The following is a 19,093-nucleotide window of genomic DNA, read 5'->3' on the forward strand; positions in this document are numbered from 1 at the left end:
AAGAAAAATAAAAAATGTGTCGATGAGACCCCTCAACTTTGATTGTGTTAAATTGCCGAGTCACTTTTTTAACAGTTACGCAACGGCGACACACGTTTCGTTGACACAACAGCGGGGAGGCTCGGGGGATTAAAAAAAAATTGTCGCACATTTTTGGTTGATCATCATCCCATCGAAATTATTTCGTCCATTAAAAAAAAATAATAATAACAACAAGGAATTTCGTTTATATCAAATAGAAAAAAGTTGAGCGTGGGAAGAAAAATCAAATGGTCTACTCTCTTTGCACCTGATGACAAGCCCAAAAAAGTAAAATAACCGACACCTCGATGGTGTGTTAAGAGAGAAAAGAGAAGAGCTGCATCAGCACCAGGAGCGGCCCCAAAAATAAAAAATAAAAAAGTGTAACAAACTCTCTCCCTCCTGGAGAAAAAGAAGTTGCAACAACAATAGTATATTCTTCTTCCTTCTCCCCACCCGTTTTTCTATCAAAATCTAAAAAAAAAAGGAGGAAGAAGAAACGGGAGAGAAACCGCCCGCCCGATTCGATACGGTAACCGAGCGCTTCTTCGACCATAACAACAACCACACCGGGAGGTTCTTTCATAGGCCCTTGACATTTGCTGATTCACATGATATCGGCCCGTTTTTATATTTTCAAATTTACCGGGCGAAAAAATCAAAAAAAAAAGGAAAGAAAATCAGACAGTTTCCTGTTGGGGGGGTTCTAATTATAAGAGTACACATATCCTCCTATCTAGAACCTTTTTTTTTGTGTGTGCCCATCAGCTGATGGCGGTAGATTTGAAAAAATAAAAAAAAGTATTTTCATGCGCATTTTTGGTTCTAATTGCCTGTGGAGACTCCCCGTTGAGACAGAAGGGGGGCTGGCTGGCTGCTCCTATCCAGTCGCAATAATGACTTCATCGAAACTCATTTGTGCTCACAATAGGAGAAGAAGAAGAAGAAGAAGTTTTGTGCACTCGGATAGATGAGAAGCTGGGGGACGTATTTAGTCCACCAGAGTCGCATATTGACATTGATCGAGGGCCTCCAATGCGACTTGCTCAGCAATCGAGACAGACTAATGAATCCTGCGGCTCCATGGCAATATTTGATGAATTTTTATTACGTATCGGGGGCGTTTCACACGAATCTTCTTTTCCCCCCACAACCACAGTGGGAAATTTTTCAATACCAAATCCACGGAAATGATTCAGCAATTTTTTTTATTTTAGAGCTGTTAACCCCCCGCGCAAAAAAAGTTCATTAGTCACGGGACGTCGCGCAACTAACGCGCGTTAGTTCATGTTGTACATATTAAAAAAAACTGTGCAATTGGATTCGAAATTAATTTTGATTCATTTCATTTCTCTAGATTTGTCCGAGCTCTGGCCCATATCAATCATCCCTATCGCCACCCGTAATAACAAGAGGTAAAAGAAAATTCAATCAAGTATTATATACTAGCTAGCATTCTAATCTTCTTTCAATATGTCGCGATGATAAGAGGAGAAAGAAGAAAAAAACTCATCACGACATGATGAACAGCTGAGCAGCTCACAGATGGGCCATCATCATCATCTCCTGGTTGATTTACAAAAAAGAAAAAAAGAAGAAAAAATCTTTTTCCATCTTTTTTTTTTCTCTCTGTGATGATTCGCCGCCCAGGAAAAGAAAAAGAAAAAAGTGAAGAGGGAAAAGAGGACCCGCAACATCAAGGTACAGTCACTGCGCCTCTTCACATATGTAGACGTATCCGCATGATTGCCAAAAGGATCTTTTAGTTCGGTACAAAGAACACACACACACACAAATAACAAACAGCTCCTCCACCCCCCACCCACCCCACCCAACCCCTCCTTTATGGAAAAGACCAACGACAAAGACGAGCCGACATGTTTTTTGTTTGTGTCCGATCCTTTTTTTTTTTTTGTTACTATTATTACGGCGACGTGTGTACGGACATAAAAGGAGAGATGATCGTCCCAATGAAGGATCCATTACACACGCATGTCCTGTCACTGTCGCGCGTCATAAAACTACGTTCGTTGAATGTTTTAGTAGTAACAGAGTATCAACAACGTTTGACGGACAGCGTGGAATTTCGGGGTGAAAAAATACAAAAAAATTGATTCAATTTCAATTTGCGTCAAGATGACGAGAGAGCTAGAAGGAATATTGGATGTTAAAGAGGAAAGATTGAGAGAATCGTGACAAAAGAAGCTAGAGAGAGAGTGGGGGGGGGGGGGACTAGATATAATACTCTGAGCTTTGATCATCTGTTGGCGCTCTGTCGATCCCGATGACTTTCCTGCTACTGATGCCAGTCCGTCTCCCGACGCAAAAAGGGGTGGGGTCTGCGAGGGTTTTAATCAAGGAGACCTGCTCCCTGTGTACCACACAGACAGACAGACAGATAAGAAAGAGAGAGAGAACTCACTCCGACTAAATGTGTGTATGGCTAATGTTTGAAATTGCAGCTCGAGCTGCCATCCATTTGTCTAATGACTATCCCACACTTGTTATACACAGCATCGTCAAAACGAACGTATTAGTAGAAAGTAGAGTAGATAGACATCTAAATCCCCCCCTCCCCAATCCAGGGCTTTTTACCCTATAGGAAAAAATCGGCCGCCAATGAAAGAAAACGCAGAAACTATCAGTGATTAAAATAATATCGATTTCTTCTCTTCTTTCCTTTTTTAGATTTCCTTTGACCGTTGCCATGTGAAATTGAAAATTTTCTTCTTCTTTTTTCCAAGGGCTTCATTCCAATTTTCGGGTGGGGCTTTTAACCTTCGCCTGCGCTGCCAAGGACTAATCAACTCGGTGCAAAGGTGGATCATCCACTTACCAATCGCCTTTTAGCCTCCCCCCCTTCGTCAGCTTTTCTCTTTCCCAAATTCAAAAGGTTTCTTCGTCTCTCCGGCGCATAAATCACCGTGGATCGATTTTCCCCCCTTTTTTTGAAACTTTACAACCAATTCAGTTCGAAATCAAATGAGAAATATGACCTAAATAACGATTTTCATAACTACTACTACTACTACGGTACTACTAGTAGAGAAAAAGAGAGATGGATAGAGGGGGCGTACCGTGCATGCGCCGACCGGAAACAGGAAGAAGCGCTTGGGCAAATTTCCATATGCGCCGATGATGCTGGATGTTCAAAGCAGTCGGGTGACCCAGCGGTGACCTGGCAGCAATCCCCCCCTCTCTCATTTTCGTTCCTGTGAAATCAAATCGAAAAAATAAAAATAAAAATATGAACATAAAGCATCTCCTCCCTGTTTTTAAAAAAAACATTTGAAAATAAAAAGATAAAACATCATCACGTAACATGTATCAAACTTTCTCTTTTTCTCTCTCTCTCTCACTCATTATGAATTGTGACATCTCTCTCGGGAGTCAATGCATAAATCTAAATCCCCCAACTCAAATTTTCGGTACTTTTTTTTTTTTTATTCTGGCTGTGTGTTTCCTTTTTCGGGAAAATAAAAATTCTACTTCCGCTTCTATGACACAGTCCAATGGGTTCATCTCCGCTCGATCCTCCTCCTTCCTCTCCTTTTTTTTTCGATTCCCCTCCCTCCGTTTTTTTTTCTTTTTCCAATTCGTCCCGACACACACACGGAAAATGGGTTCGTCGTCGTCGTCGTGTGCACCGATCGATTTGAGAGAGGATTGAATTGAATGGATTCATCCTCACAAATCCAATTCGACAACAATATCCTGTGGAATTTGCCAGTTCCCCCCCTCCTCCGGAAGACGTTACCGACGGAATCAAATCAAATGAAAAAGAAAAAAAAGGGAAAAGGGGAAGACAAAATTCAAGTCGACAGAAAAAATGTTGTCGAATTTCATTCCTCAATAATAATCAACGCCAATTGTTTTTCCTGTCAAAGACTTGGGACCTGTTCCGCATTGACAAATTTCAACAAATTGTCAGTGGCAAGTCGCTCACCCGCGTCTTACGGTACAACAACAACAACAACTGAGATACTTCGTTTTTTTTATTTGTCAATCTCACGTCAATCAATCACAATACGCCATTCCCTGGAAAATTAAATAAAATATAAAAATATAATGACCCTGACCGAAATGTAATTTTTTTTTAAAAGTAACAAAACAAAAGGTTACAACACGTCTACAATCAACCGACCTAATTACATAGTACACCAAAAAATAAAAATAAAAATAAAAAATAGTCCCAACTGTCAGGGCCAACCCCTGATTATTATTATGACATATTCTGATCTAACTCGGTGATGGGCGTCATTGCTGCAGGGGTTGTCCAGTCAGTCAACAAAAATACGCAATCCAGGGCATATCATTCAAACTGCACGTTTCTTTTCTTTTTCCTTTTCGAGACGAGGTGTAATCACTCCGTGTCACGCTACACATGTGCGCGCCGCTTCTGTAGATTCAAATGATACGAAGACAAAACGAAGAGGCCCCGGCACAAGAGATTGACACAAGTTACGTCTCTGGTTTCTCAGATTTCCTTTTCTTTGACACAACAAAATCATAATGGCAGGCATTAAAGCATCAAGTCGACGCAGGCTGCTACTTGTTTGTTTTTCACCGGCCGCGCATGGTGAAACTTCCGGTGGCCACAACCGACATTTCATCCTCAGCTAAATATATCACCCAAGAATTTTTGTAGATTGTTTGATTGTTTATCAAATCATTACGTGCATTTTTAGTCCCAAAATTGAATCCCATCAGCTGATGGGCCTGACAAAATCGATGAGGCTCTCGTCCCACGTTATTTTTCAAAAAGATGATATCAAACGATAATTTTTTAAAAATTATTTTAAATTTATTCCCAACAACGTTTGAAAAGCGGAGGAAGTGGGTGGGGGTGGGGGAAACAGACGGGAAAGGATCGGGCGATGGCGGGATCGAATTTCGCGGTTGGAACATGCCGTTCTACAAAAGGAAGTCGACATAAGAAGAGGAGACCCCGTAAACCAGCCCACGTGTGTACTACACCAACCTACCCCCCCCCCTCTTTCTAGTCATCAGCAAAAATCATCAAGAATTATTATTAAGTGGAGTCGAATCCCAAAAAGAAGCAGAGCACAAGTCGTGATAACTAAGATAAGACACGTTCATCAAACACTTGGATTGCACGAGGGCCAGGAGGAGCATCCCCCTCCCCACCCGCCTCAGGCATCACCTTTTGCCCTTTGGCGCTATCATTTGATTCGTCAGACCTGTCAGTGTTTGTAGCGTGTCGTGCGGGATGATGTCAACGTCATCACGAACGACACGACGCAACCCAAAATAATTAAAAAAGAAAAACAGAAATCGCTACGCTAATTATTTGGTTCAGCCAATTTTTTGGCTGCGCTTTTTAATGCACGAAAAAGAGTGGCCGTGAGTGAATTCGGGAGAGTCGGAGGAGAAATGTTGCGGCCGTCTACACTCGTTCGCTGCTGCTGCTGCTGCGTATTTGGAGCGTGAATTCAAAATGGCCGACACGACGTGCGGCCCCCACGTTTTTTTTTTTCTTTTTCTTTTTTTTTTTTTCTCTCGCTCGGTCGGCGATGGATAAAAGCCCCTCGTTCTGATTGGTCCCGGGCCCTTGAACGCGTCCAACGAAGACGCGACGACGGCGACCGTAGCGGCGGCCGCTAGCAATTCCCGACTCTGCCTCACGCTCTCACGATTTCTTTCCTTCTTCTTCTTCTTATTTTCAAATTATTTTAATATCAAGAGAAGAGAGAGAGATCGGAGGGGGCGGATTGAATTAAAGACGACGGGGGAAAAATAAAAATCTTGGAAAAAAATCTTAAATTTAAAAAAAGAAAAAAGAAAAAAAAAGGGAAAATGTTAAGCCGAAAATTCTGCCGTGTCACGATGTCAGCGCTAGCGGCCGCCAATGTTTCTCGGACCGAGACGAATCCACGGCCCATCATCGAAACTAATTTCATTTTTTTTTCTTAAAAAAAAAAAAAAATGAAAAATTTTTTTCTTAGGAAAAACATTTTTGTTTTGTTTTTTTATTGGGGGGGGGGGGGAGATCGGATAAAAATGAAATAAATAAAAATTCCCCCCACGCATTTGAGCAACGCCAACACACGGCGACTTTTTCCCCTTGGCTAAATAAGTGATGCGTAATCACGGATAATCACGGTCTCTCTTCTCTTCTTCTTCTTTTTCTCTCCCGAAGAAGAAGAAAAAAAGGGGGTTGGGATTTCATCTCCATCCATCGCCATCAAATCTATCCGCCCACCCCCGTCCCCCCCCCTTCTTCTTCTTCATCTTCTTCTTGTATCATCAACTCCATATCCTACCAACCCCTCCCCAAAGGGCGGATCGATGGATTCCCTTACACAGACACGTAGAGTACAAGTGCACAGTTGCGTTCGTGACCGGTGATATCACCGCCGACTCGGCGAGGAAGGAGAAGAAGGAGTCGTGCGTGCGCGCTCGGCGGATGGAAAATGTTCATGTACGCACACACATCAGTGTCGTAGAGACTTGATGAGTCGGACATTTTATTTTTTTTTTTTTTTTTCTTTCCCGTTTTTTTCCTTGGACTCACGGCCGTGTGTACGCATAGCAAGTGCTCCCGAGTCAAAAAAAGGAAAAACAAGGAGCGTCGCCTCCTCATCAGAGTTGTCAGTGTGTAGCGACAGCCTAGTTACATCTCCTAAATAAGGAGCCGAGTGACCTTTCGTGTCACATGCAACCCGTGTACGACTGTAGGATGGACCTCGGTGGACTTGTAGACGTCCGCCCTGATTACAAATCTCGTTCCGTCTGTGTAACTCGAACATTTTAAAATAAGAAAAAAGAAAAAAAGAAATTGTAGACTCGGTTGAGAAATTGTCGACTTTCTATTTCTCGGGATAAAAACAAAAGATGTAAATTGCGTTTGTTGTTTTGATCGAGACTGAAAAAAAGAAAAAAACAAAACACAAATCACGCTCTAATTGCATTCGCCGTGCAAATGTTGGTTTGTCCGTCTGGACAATCTGCTGTAAATAAAAACTCAAGTCAATCCAAATCAATCCAAATAAAGAGCTCGACAAAGTTGCCACCCTCGTCGGCAGTGGGACGACGGGGGCCGGCCGCTAATTGAATATGAGCTATTGATTAGGTTATAAATGATGTGATCGGATGTGTGCAAACAGATCGATGAGGATCTGTGAGTGGGTGTAGCGGGGAAGGGGGGGGGAGATGCTGTGGGCGAGGAGGAAGAGGGAGCGGGCGGGTTAAATGGTGTCGTCTGGGGAACAATTCAATCACGCGATGTGCGGTGAAGAGCTCTAACGAACCTTGCAACCCTCCCCCACACAAACCGTCACCCAGCGCAACCACCAACACCACCCATCCCATCCCTTAGGGGTAAAAATAAAATGATAAAATATCTGGTCGTGGCGCTCTCGAATTACGTTTGCATTTGGCATTAACACCTCCTCTTCTTCTTCTGCTTTCCCCTTCATTACCGGAGGGGTGGGTGGGTGGGTGTTGCACCTTTGCGGCTAAAGTCTAAAAAATCGAAATCGAATTAGCCGCGCTTGATTGTGCTCCATTAATTCGACTCCACCCTCTTTTAGATTTAATTCGAGTTACTGTGGAAACATCCATCAGCCATCCATCACGGCGCGTACCCCCACCACCACCACCACAAAAACACACCCGGGCGATCCATCACCTTATTTTATTTTTTGGCGCATCGCATCTGCTTTTCATTTTTCCTCTGATTGCGTCATTGATTCCACCCTCCTCAGACTGTCAAACATGCGGCAAGAATTCTACTCCTTCAAATAGTCGAAATCAGTTGTACAACGTAATAATCGCATCCGTAAAAGCTCCCGTCATTTTATTTTTCCCGAACGAAGCAGCCGGCCAGGCCAGCCAGGCCAGCTTGGGGGCATCCCTATATAATAAAACTTAAGCCTATTAAATGTAGCCGCGCCACACGTTTGGCTGTGGCACGGTCGACTGTGCTGTGATGTGCTGTTGCGAGTTCCTCACTCACTCACTAGCACACACAAATCGTTGGTCTATTTTCTCCCGTTAATCCCGTCGTCGGGCGCGGACCCCCCCCCCCCCCTCTCTCTCTCCACATCTAGCCGGTTGTCACCGCTGTTGTCACGTGTGTACAGCCGGGCGGGCGACCAGATCACATCCATGGCGATGAGGGAAATCTCCATCATATGTAGAGCTGCTGATGAACGCGAACACCACCGTCTGTGTTACACACGTTTCTCTCTCTCCCCAGTCCTTCTTCTTCTTTATCATCATCATCATCCCCCCTCCGCCCTGGACTTTTTTTTCTATAAGCCGCTTAGGACCAACATGGCGGCCCCCTGTCGCACGTTGCATACATTTCCTAATAAATGTGTTGTTGCAGCAGCAGCAGCAGCAGCAGCTAGATCAAGATCCATTTCAATTGGTTTTCCCCTTCCCAAATTCAATCATTATTGAGAAAAGATGAAGAGAAATCCGTTCGTCGTCGTACTACATCCAAGAGAGAGAGAGAGAGAGAGAGATGTCTCCTCATCATCATCTTCTTTGTCTGCCATCCTCAGCCAAGATCAAAGTCATCCCGAAGAAATAAGAAAATAAAAAAATAAAATAAAACTTGGGGGGGGGGGGGGGGGGGCAGCTGGCTCTGGCTGGCTGGCTATATATGCTCCCGCCATCTTGTTCTTATATCAACTCTGATATAAGCTACAAAATGTCTGATAAAGAAAAAAAGCAGATTTCCCAGCGGAGCCGAAAAATAATATTCTTTAAAAAATTCCCTTTTTATTTTTATTTTTTATTTTCCCCCTTGTAGCAGCAGCAGCCAGACGTTATGTTCGTGTGTAGTTGTACACATTTTCGACTGTCGGATTGTGTGCAAGCTACTACCGTTCGCTCGTGGTGCGGGACCCTCCGACGCCGATGAATAGGTCGCTAATGAGCAGCACAAGCAAAGCGAACCGGGGCCTCACCCACGGGGGAGTCAAAAGAAGTCAAAAAAGAAATAAAAATCTCAGAAAGAAAATGGGCGAGGAACGCGACAAGAACATCCGTCATCCTCGTCCCGCTCACGTCGTCATGGCCTTTTTATTTTTCTTATTCACAACTATCCAGAGATTTTTTCTTATTTCGGCGTCTCAAATTTTTTAAATGAAAAATAAATTCGACCGCCATTTCCAACGGTCAATCTCCATTTCTTGCTAGAGAAATTTGAACGGCAAGAGTTTGGAAATCAACAGCTAAGAAAGAGGAGAGACAGAAGAAGAAGAGGGGAGGTGGGTCGGGGCGTGAATGTTGTTGTCACTGGCGACGTGTTGGTGCGTGGTGAACCGATCACAGACAACACACACACAACTGGCTGGCAGTAGCAACGGCAACAATAGAGCTGGGCTTTTATGTGTCCAGGAGCAGCACCCAGTGTGTGTGACTGCGACTCCTTCTTTTTTATTATCGTCATCTTCTCTTCTGTATGTGTGTGTGTCTGTCTTGTGTTGTTGAGCCTTGATGTATGTATTTATCTGCGAGCTATATTATATTGCCCGTGTGTGTGAATGAATATGACTCTATATAACTGTACGAGGTAGTAGTAGTAGTAGTAGTAGTCGTAGTACTACACGAGTCAATTGAATGGATTTTTTGGGGGGTGAATCTTATTGAAAAAATACAAAAAAAAAACACAAAACGGACCCAACACAATCAGCCAAATCTTTCGGCCCCTCCTTTTCTATTTTTCTGATCGTTTGAAATGTGTGTAGTAGCAAGTAATGGAGAATGACAATCGCCATGGCAACCGCACCGGGATTGAAAAGAGGAAGCCACGCGTCACAGAAGGAGGAGACAACACAAAGAATCGAATACAACACACAACCCATCAGGTGTACGACATAATAGTCAGCTTAAGAGCTGGCAAATCAAAATACTGATTTGATGTATTCTCCCAATTGAAAAAAAAAGCATCAACTCCTCCATTATTCCCGTGGTTTCGACACAATTAAAACAATTGACAAAAGGATTAGAATATAAAGTTCAAATAGAAAATTTAGTCGTTCCATCATCATTTTCCGCTAGTGCCGACTGGACTCGCATTCAAATGTCGGAGATATTAAAATTGAGCCAAAGAAAAAGAAAATGAAAAAATTCGACGACCGGAAGCGGGCGACTTGTTACACTCGCCGACGACCGAGACAACAACAACAACAACAAGAGAAAAGAAAGAAAAAACGACCAACGACGGGTCTAATAACTCAACAATAGAAAAAGGTTGGGCCCATCGTGCGTGAGATGGGAAAAGAACAACAACAACAACAAGAAAAACGAACAATATCAAATGGTCTAAATTGATGCCCAGTAGTAGTCTAGTAGTACACAGTCGACTACTTAATGTATCCATCTGTCTCTGTTTGTGCGTGTAATGCAGTCACGCAGTTGCCGACAAGTCAGAAAAAATGGAAGGAAAACCTCAAGAAACTTCCCGTCCGTCTTTCATCCCCCCCTTTTTCTAATCACGAGAGAATTGAATACATCAAATAATAAAAGAGGGAAAACCAAATTAAATGATGATGAAACCCCCCCGACACGGGTTTACTCTACCGTAGGTGAATTTTATTTTAGAAAAATCTCTAGTCGAGCGATTTCTATTTAGATGATCGTGACTAGATATTGTACTACATAAGAGCATAACCGACTCTCTAATATAGGAGGGGGAGGGAGTAAATATGTTGGATGGTTCACGTACAAGAGAGAGAGAGGAAACGGGCATCAGGATGAGACCTGTCACTATCACTACTCCTCCCGGATGACGAGTATACAGAGCAAAAAGGATATGGATTCTGCCGGAAGCTTCCGTTACGCACAGTCATCTCATCCTCATCACACACACACACACAGTCCGTGCAGACGATATATTATTATATACTGTGTATATATACATATCGTCATCGTATGTAAATGCTATAGAATGAAAAAACTAGCGCACACGCCATTTTGATTTGCTTCGTTCGGACTAGATATATTTTTAATCGGAATCGGTGATAAATGACTTTTTTCTATTTTTGATGATTTCATTTTTCCGATGAAAATAAACAAAAGAAATGTAATGAACGATCTAGTCAACAGAAGGGAGAGCAGCTAATATCTGAGAGCTGGAAAGGGGAGGAGAGTAGTAGACTAGTAGAGTTTTGAAGGGGTGAATATCAATATGGCCAGCAGCTCCTGACTGGATGGCACTCCTACTGCATGATGATGAGAGTTGGGAGGGGGGGTTTCATCGCTCCGGATTGACTCCGCACGACCGGCAATAAGAGTCACAGGCCAAGAAATGGGAATCAGAGAGAGAGAGAGGGGAGAGAGAGAGAATATCTCAAAAAGGGAATGGAAAATACATAATAAAAAAGAGAAGAAGCGAATAAAAACCGAGTGCTGTGCTGTACAGGAGAGGAGAGCATCAGGCCGGCCATTAGTCTCCATTAAGGCCACGCGTTTGTTTCCTGCTCCCGCTGAGTCTCTCCTCTCTCTCAGACTAATACTAGCATCCATTGACGGAGCAACTTGCCAGTCTGTCTCCTCTCTCTAACTCCTGCTGGCATAGCAGTAGCAGCAGCAATCGAATCGATTCTCATGATGACCACATGCTCCATTTCACCCCTCCTTGCACTCTCACTGGGCTACCACCACCCCTTTCTGTCGGATGAGACTCCAGCAGAGTCACAGTCCGTGCCGTGGATGCGACCAGACACAACTGCCAGGAACCGGACCCGCCGGCAACGGCCAATTTCGGCAATTCATTACCCGCCATTAACTTGATAGATTTCCGCTACGAAAAAAAAAAGTAAAAAAGAAAAAGAAAATTTGCTCCGAAAGTTTTCCACTTTCGGTGGGATTTCTTTTATACACACAGAACCAGACTGGTGGCCCGCTCGTTGCCATGGCGACATGCCCTACCAAGGTTTCTTCCGTCATTAAGTCGGAATACTGAACAACACACACACACCCACATTTATATATAGAGAGACGGGAGTATAGCCTGGTGGTGGTGGTGGTGGTAGTCAGCCGGAAGGAGTAAGTCGGGTATCACAAAATGAGAAAGAAGAAAAAAGGAGAGAGAGGACGGACGCGGCGGAAAAAATTCCGGACGGACGGAGGGGGGTCAAGTCCTGCCTTAAATGGTCGTCGTCGCTCGGCCGGAAGTGTCGAGCTCCATATTATACTGTGTGCAGAGCAGTGCGTGCCGCAACTGCCGATCGATTTTTCTTTCCCTTTTTATTTCTTTCTTTTCCTTTCAAAATAAATAGAGAAAAAAAAGAGTGGCGCTCCTTATTTCAACTTGATGCCATGTCCCCCCACCCCACCCCCCCGGGTCATCACATTTAAGTGCAATATTCGCTTCCACATTTACGTACACAGATAATCCAGGCGGAAGAAGAAAGAAAAGAAAAAACCTATCGACGTGAAAGGAGGCCCTCCCGGAAGTTGCATACACAGTCGCCAGACTCGCCTGATTGAACTAACAGCTCGTTGGCGCTCTTAACTATTCCTCCGATCATAATTACACGGTCCAGCAGCCACCGTCCAGTCCAGGCCAGGCCAGCAGTCCGGTGCGGGCACTGATCGTGGCCAGTCGGCCGATTTCTCATGACGACGCGTTGCTGCTGCTGCTCATCATCTCTCCCATACAGGACGCAAATCTCCTGGCCATTTCTTTTCCTAGCGTCTCAACAGGAAGATTCCGCCAGGGGGAAAAAAGGAAACTCATCATCGCAATCGAGACTCACTTTTGTATAAATCAACTTTAAATCGGAGGAGATTTCAATGGCGATAAAGAGAGGGGGACACTGGGAGCAATGATCGATTGACAAAGCTGCTGGACAGTGCGGTTTTTTATCCACCGGTCATTTACGGGACGTTGGTCACAAACAAACACAACGGCCAGACATTCTGTTGTTTTTCTCTCAACTCACAACATTCAGGGGTAATAAAAAAACAAAAAGAAAAACATTTACTAATACGGACCAGCCATCTGGCCAAAAAGACTGGGCGGTTTTGCGGTCTGAAATAGACGAAAAATTTGGTTTGTGGTTGGTGGGATATGACGTCTGTGCACACCGGCAACTGGGGGGACGTCTGTCTTTGCATCATCACAACCGGCGTGAAAATATCACGATCAGAACTTTTTCAGGTTTGTTCAGGAAGTAACATTATTCTCATTTTATTTAATTCACAAGGAAATAATTCAAAAGAAAATTTGTTTGTTACATTTTAATATTACTACTGGAAAAGAGTTGAATACGCTCGACGTTTTATTACATGTTCTCCCTATTTTCTTACGGTGACAGCCTTTTTGAATTGATAGCCATCGTAATCATCATCGTAACGAGAAAGCCTTTAGTTTTTTATCTTTTTAAACACGTGGAAATACACACAGACATGTTCTGGGTCCTTTTTTTTTCTGTCTGTTGCGTGTCGGATAAAAAAGAAAACGGCGATCGAATGGCGTTCGGGTTCCTGGCACGACGACGGCCGCACTAGGATCCATTTATACGCAACTGGAGCTGACAGCTGGGGGGGTCCAAGCGACAAGAGAGAGAAATACGGTGTGTGTACTCTACAACCGTCAGGTGTTTGTAGAAAAAAAATAAAAAAAAAATAAAAATGGAGAAGTTGGTAATCGTGAAAATGGCATCTATTTCTAGCCCGTCTAGGAAATGTTTGTTAGTCAAATTATCCGTGAATGTGTGTATTGTGTGTGAGGTGCGTTTCTAGTCTAGCCGGACTGCAAGGTATTGTGTATCTCTCTCACTCGCTTAATGGTCGGAAAAAAAGCTCCGGATCCATCAATAACAAGGTAGGCCTATTATATGCACTTGAAAAGGGAACTAGAGGGGGGGGAGAACTGGGTGGGTGAGGGCCTCCACCAGGTTTTCCAGTTGCCATCCGCTTCGCAACTGCTGCCGATGGAAACCAAGACACACAGAAAAATGTGCGTACGCGGGACAAGGGGAGAGAGAGAGAGAAAAAGAGTAAAAATATTGGGAGATAAACAAAACTAAAAGTAGAAAAAAAAGAGAAGGATGACATGTCTGTCTCTCCCCCCTCTCACGAAAAATATCAAAAGGCAGTTGCGGCCAAGCTGATGGGAAAGCCACCACTTGCACCAACATCACACGACCAGCTTCATTAACTCGCCCAATCGATTCATTTTCGTCGTGGGGGTCTCTCTGCCAGTGAGAAAGAGTCTATAAAAGGACCCCTTATTTTACAAACAAACTATTTTATCTTTTATCGAGTGGCCTGAACTAAATTAATGTCCCATCGGCGATTTCCAAATTCCGCCGAAAATGTGGATAGACAAAAATAAATATGTTGGATAACGCTGAAATCACCTGGAGCTACATAGAAAATAGGGAGGAGTCGTTTATATATTTTCCTCAAGACAAAACAAGAAGAAGAAGAAGGAGCCAAAAAATGTTAGTAGCCCCTCTTCCGGAACCCCAGCGCACTGTGGGATATATACATAGACACGGGAGGGATACTGCCGTGGGGTCCCTCCTGGCCCAAGTCCGGCTCTAACTAGCTAACGGCCTGATAAGGTGGGAAGCTCATCCCAGCCCCAAAAAAAAGAGAACCAGAAAATAAAAAGGCCACACCCACGTCGAAGCGGATGGAACCAATGGTTCAAAAGAGCGGAGGCGGATCTTGTCCCGGCAGCCAATTGGTCGCCGGCCCCACAACCCAGTCAAGCTCCCCATCAGTGGGCGTGTCGGTCCGCTTGGCTTACCCTCTCTACTATCGCCCGTGTGTGTGTGGGGTAAAAAAGTGGGCCGTCCCATCGCGTCCGGCGGTTTTCTTGGGTGGGCAGGGCCTCCGTCCCTGCCTCCGCCCGGCAGTAAAGTCTTTAGGTAGTAGTCTCCAGTCTGGTTCTCTTCTAGCGCCAGTTGTGTGTGTTGTGTCAATCAATAACACAGTCAAGAGACGGCCGGATTGAGGCACAGAATAGACGGCTTTCAAACCGTTCAGACCTCTCTTGTGTTGGCTCTCCATCTCTCTCTTTTCACTCTCTCTCCCCATCTCTCTTTTACCTCCCTTTTCTCTACCACCCTCCATACAAGAAAAGAAGAAAAAAAGAAAAGAAAAACTCTTTGAGATTCTTTTACTAGTGGTGGCCAAGGAGACAAGACGACACCCTCATATCGGACAACACAGTTGAACCCCGATCTTTTTTCAACATCGTCGTTTTGTGTGTGAGTGTGCTGTGTGCAAAGTGCGCTCCTCTTATTGATTCATCACACAAATCAAAGTGACCTGTGCTATGCCGTGGTAGTGTGGAGAAGAGAAAAACTCATCAACCGACTGATCTGCCAACAACCAAAAGTGTCGCAAAACATTTGAGAGCGAAATTTGAAAAACCCCAAAAAAACAATTTGCCCAGTCAAGACACAAAATGTTGACCATGGATGGTGAAATGAAGGGACTTGGAGGTCATCCGGGTCACCTTCACCAGCAGCACGGGCTGGGATCGCCGTCGTCGGCCGGACAGACTTCCCTGTCGTCGCATCACTTGTCCGTCTCGTCCAGTCACGCCCTGTCGCCGCCCATGACGCCTCAGCATCTCCAGCAGCAGCAACAGCAGCAACAACAACAGCAACAGCAGCAGCAGCAACAACAGTACCAGCAACAGTACCAAATGTCGGCCCACGGGCTGCATTTGGGACTGTCTGCCCAGCACGCGGCGGCCATGGCGGCTGCCGCCGCCGCCGCAGCGGCTCACCACCAGCACGCGGCCAACGCGCTCAGCTCGTCGGGCTCTTCAGCCTCGTCACAGTCGTTGCATCACCAGCCGGGGCCGGGCTCGGGCCAAGGCTCGACGGCCTCGTCGGCCGCCTCAGCCAAAAACAACAACCTGGACAGGGTCAAGCGGCCGATGAACGCGTTCATGGTCTGGTCCCGCGGTCAGCGACGCAAAATGGCCCAGGAAAACCCCAAAATGCACAACTCTGAAATCAGCAAGCGGCTGGGCGCAGAGTGGAAACTCTTGTCCGAGGCGGAAAAGAGGCCGTTCATCGACGAAGCCAAGCGACTTAGGGCCGTCCACATGAAGGAGCACCCAGACTACAAATACCGACCCCGACGCAAGACCAAGACTCTGCTCAAAAAGGACAAATACCCGGGAATGAGCGGCGGTGGAGGACCAGGAGCGGCGGGCGGACAAGGCGGCCTGATCCAGCAGCAGTCATCCGGCGGTGGCGGACAGAGCGGCGGGCACCACGCCCAGGAGCACCAACACAGCGGCAATCACCAGCGCGGCGGCGGACACAACATGAACAACAATTCCGTCGTGCTGGGCGGTCAACAGTCGGGACTGCAGCAGAGCCAGCAGGGCGGCGGCGGCGGAGGCGGCCTACATTCGCACCACAGCAGTCAGCGCGAGGCGGCCATGTACCACCACCACCACCAGCACCACATGGCCACCAACGGGTACATGCCAAACGGCTACAGCATGATGCACGACCCAAACTACGGCCAGCACTACATGGCGGCGGCGGCGGCCGGACTCTACGGCCCACGCTACGACATGAACCCACAAGCCGGCGGAGTGGCGGGCGGCGGAAGCGCTTCACCCATGTCCTCCTACATGAACGGAGCGGCAGCAAACTACGGAGCCATGTACGCCGGAACGGGCGGCGCCGGATCGCCCTACTCGATGCAATCGTCTCAAATGGGCAGCAGCGGAGGCGGACAGGCCGGAATCGGCAGCGTCGGATCCACCGGATCCTCCCACAGCCCCAACAGCGTCAAATCGGAAACGCCGACGCCTCAGCAGCAACAGCAGCAGCAGATATCCATCAAGCGCGAGTACGTCCAGCAGCAGCAGCCGTCGGCCGGCGGAGCAAACGCCGCCGATCTCCGCCACATGATTTCCATGTACTTGCCGGGCGACGCCTCGTCCGGAATCATGGATCCCACATGCGGCGGACGACTTCAGCCCATTCCGGGCCTACAGGGTCACCCAGGGTATCACCATTCCGGATCGCCCGATCCCATGTCTGCCGCAGCCGCAGCAGCAGCCGCAGCAGCAGCCGCCGCAGCCGCCGGAATGACCATGGCTCACATGTAAAATCATACACACACAAACACATCCCCCCTCCTCCTCCACACTAATAACAAGATTTAAAAAAACCATCCATCGTCAAAAAAGAGCCTATTATAATTATAGAAAAAAGAGAGAGAAATAATAATAGAAAAGAAAAAAGGAGAGACACGGACAACTACATATCCGCGCAACCAGTTCGGGCGTTCAAATCGCCCGCCAACCTTTTTTCTTTAAATTATTTTAATCATATTTTTATTTTGTATGTTTTTCTTTTCCGGATTATTTCAATCTCTCTCTCTCAATCTCCGGGTCCTCCCTCACCTCACATTTAGACGTGATGATGTTTTTTTTTTCAATCAATTCTAATTGAATTATCGTTTTTGATTTTGTATCGTAATCATTTTTGCCGGGGTTGAAACAAAGAGAGTTTGATGAAGAGATATCAAACGCGAAATTTCAATCGAGTTTTTAAATGGAGGAAAGCCGAGACATTCGTATACATAACACAAATTTTTTGATATCATCATCTCTGATCCTACATATAAAAATCATTTTTTGTTTAGTATTGTCGAAAAGGGAATGAAAAACAAAGAAACATTGACGTTTTTTTTTCATTTCAAATACTTCTAACCATACTTTTTTGACTACGTATTTGTTTCATTTCTCTCTCCCCCCTCCCCTTTTTGACTTATCACACGCAAATTCGTTTTCTTTCTCTCAATTCATTTCCTGCCCCCCCCCGCCCCGCTCCCCAGTTTTTGAACGTTGTACAGATTGTTTGCCCACTTTGATTATTACAATTATTATCATTATTAAAAAAACAAATTCGACAAGAAATTATATCGAAATCGCATCTTGCGCGATACAATTATATATATCACCTGGAGTGAAAAACAACTAAAACACACACAAAAAAAGAAAAAGATCCGACCGAGTCAATTCCAATCGAAAAAATCTCGACGGTTAAAAAAGAAAAAAAAAATTTAAAAACAAAATCCAATTCAATCATTCTTATCATCTCGAAAGAGTGTGATTCAACATTATTGTCACTCTTATATATACATACATAAAAGACACACAAAAGTATATCAACTTGATTAACTCTTGAACGATTTCTGATGATCAAAAATAAAATTGATCAGCGATTGTCTCGCCAATGTGTTAATTTCTTCTTCGTGTGTCCTCTTCGTGTCAAATAACGTGCGTTTCTTTGTTCCGATTTTTACGTGGCTTTGTCTCTCTTTCTCTCTCTCTTTCTCTCACGACATTTTGATCGACTTAGAAAAACAAAAAATTAACTAAAAAAGAAAAAAATCATTTTCTGTGTATGTGAGTCCGTGTGTGTTCCGAGCCCGTTTGTAAATGACATTCAAAACAGTTTCACGCTCCGTTACATTCGATTTTCACGCATAAATTCGTGTCACGAAATTATTTCTGTTTCTCGAAACATTTTTGTTTGTTTTTAAAATCGCAAATCTCAAAGAGTCCCGATGGTGAACGAAAGCATTCCGATGGACGACGACAAAAAAAAGAAAAGAAAAGAAATTAACTTGAATATTATTACAAAAAACAGAAAAATTGAAATCGACGACGATGTATTTTGTACATATGTGAACCAGTGCACTTGTATAACTTTTGTTCCCGTATTGTTACATACACACTGCTAGTTTTTCTTGGAAAACCAACTCGTCTCTCGGCCTTAAAATTTATTCACGTTTTTCTTGATCGATCAAAAAACATTTCAGAAAAGAAAAGAAGAAGAGCGACAGGAAATGTCTGAAGAAATGTACGTGTAGCAGAGCAACAAGTTTTTTTCTGTTCTTTTCTTTTCTTCTAGGGGGTGGAAGGAAATGAGAGAGAAAAGATATGATAGCATGTGATGAACGATACCGGCTGCTACGTTATGGCAAGTTAGAAAAAAGGAAATCGAAGAAGAAATACGCGGAAGGAGGGAGAAGGCTCATACTCGGCAACACACACACACACACGGACACACAAAAGGTAGAAAGACGACGGTGG

General features: G+C 44.8%; 2 protein-coding genes and 1 long non-coding RNA gene across 4 annotated transcripts in view; 2 read left to right on the plus strand and 1 right to left on the minus strand.

Annotated features, from left to right (window-relative positions):
* LOC124200453 (homocysteine S-methyltransferase YbgG-like) overlaps nucleotides 1-3,228 on the minus strand; it is a 43,656-nt gene extending 40,428 nt beyond the window's left edge. Inside the window, exon 1 of the mRNA XM_046596692.1 lies at nucleotides 3,099-3,228. The gene's annotated coding sequence lies outside the window, so the exon portion shown is untranslated. The remainder of the gene's footprint in view (nucleotides 1-3,098) is intronic.
* LOC124200454 overlaps nucleotides 1-4,113 on the plus strand; it is a 42,813-nt gene extending 38,700 nt beyond the window's left edge. Inside the window, exons 2-4 of one of the 2 annotated variants that reach the window (XR_006877313.1) lie at nucleotides 1,379-1,436; nucleotides 1,511-1,722; nucleotides 2,766-4,113. This is a non-coding gene — a long non-coding RNA (uncharacterized LOC124200454). Of the gene's footprint in view, nucleotides 1-1,378; nucleotides 1,437-1,510 lie in introns of both variants that reach the window. The other variant, XR_006877311.1, reaches the window with a different exon arrangement.
* Nucleotides 4,114-12,634: 8,521 nt separating this feature from the next.
* Nucleotides 12,635-18,759, plus strand: LOC124200450 (transcription factor Sox-1b-like). Its single transcript, XM_046596690.1, has one exon. It carries the CDS (start codon nucleotides 15,425-15,427, stop codon nucleotides 17,096-17,098), a length of 1,674 nt encoding a protein of 557 aa, XP_046452646.1. The 5' UTR covers nucleotides 12,635-15,424; the 3' UTR covers nucleotides 17,099-18,759.
* Nucleotides 18,760-19,093: the final 334 nt, after the last annotated feature.

The sequence above is a fragment of the Daphnia pulex genome, chromosome 8 (genome assembly GCF_021134715.1).
Source record: "Daphnia pulex isolate KAP4 chromosome 8, ASM2113471v1".
Classification (NCBI taxonomy): domain Eukaryota; kingdom Metazoa; phylum Arthropoda; class Branchiopoda; order Diplostraca; family Daphniidae; genus Daphnia; species Daphnia pulex.

Bases quoted from the DNA above. Each gene is read 5' to 3' on its own strand.
- LOC124200450 (XM_046596690.1), top strand. From the start codon at position 15,425: ATGTTGACCATGGATGGTGAAATGAAGGGACTTGGAGGTCATCCGGGT.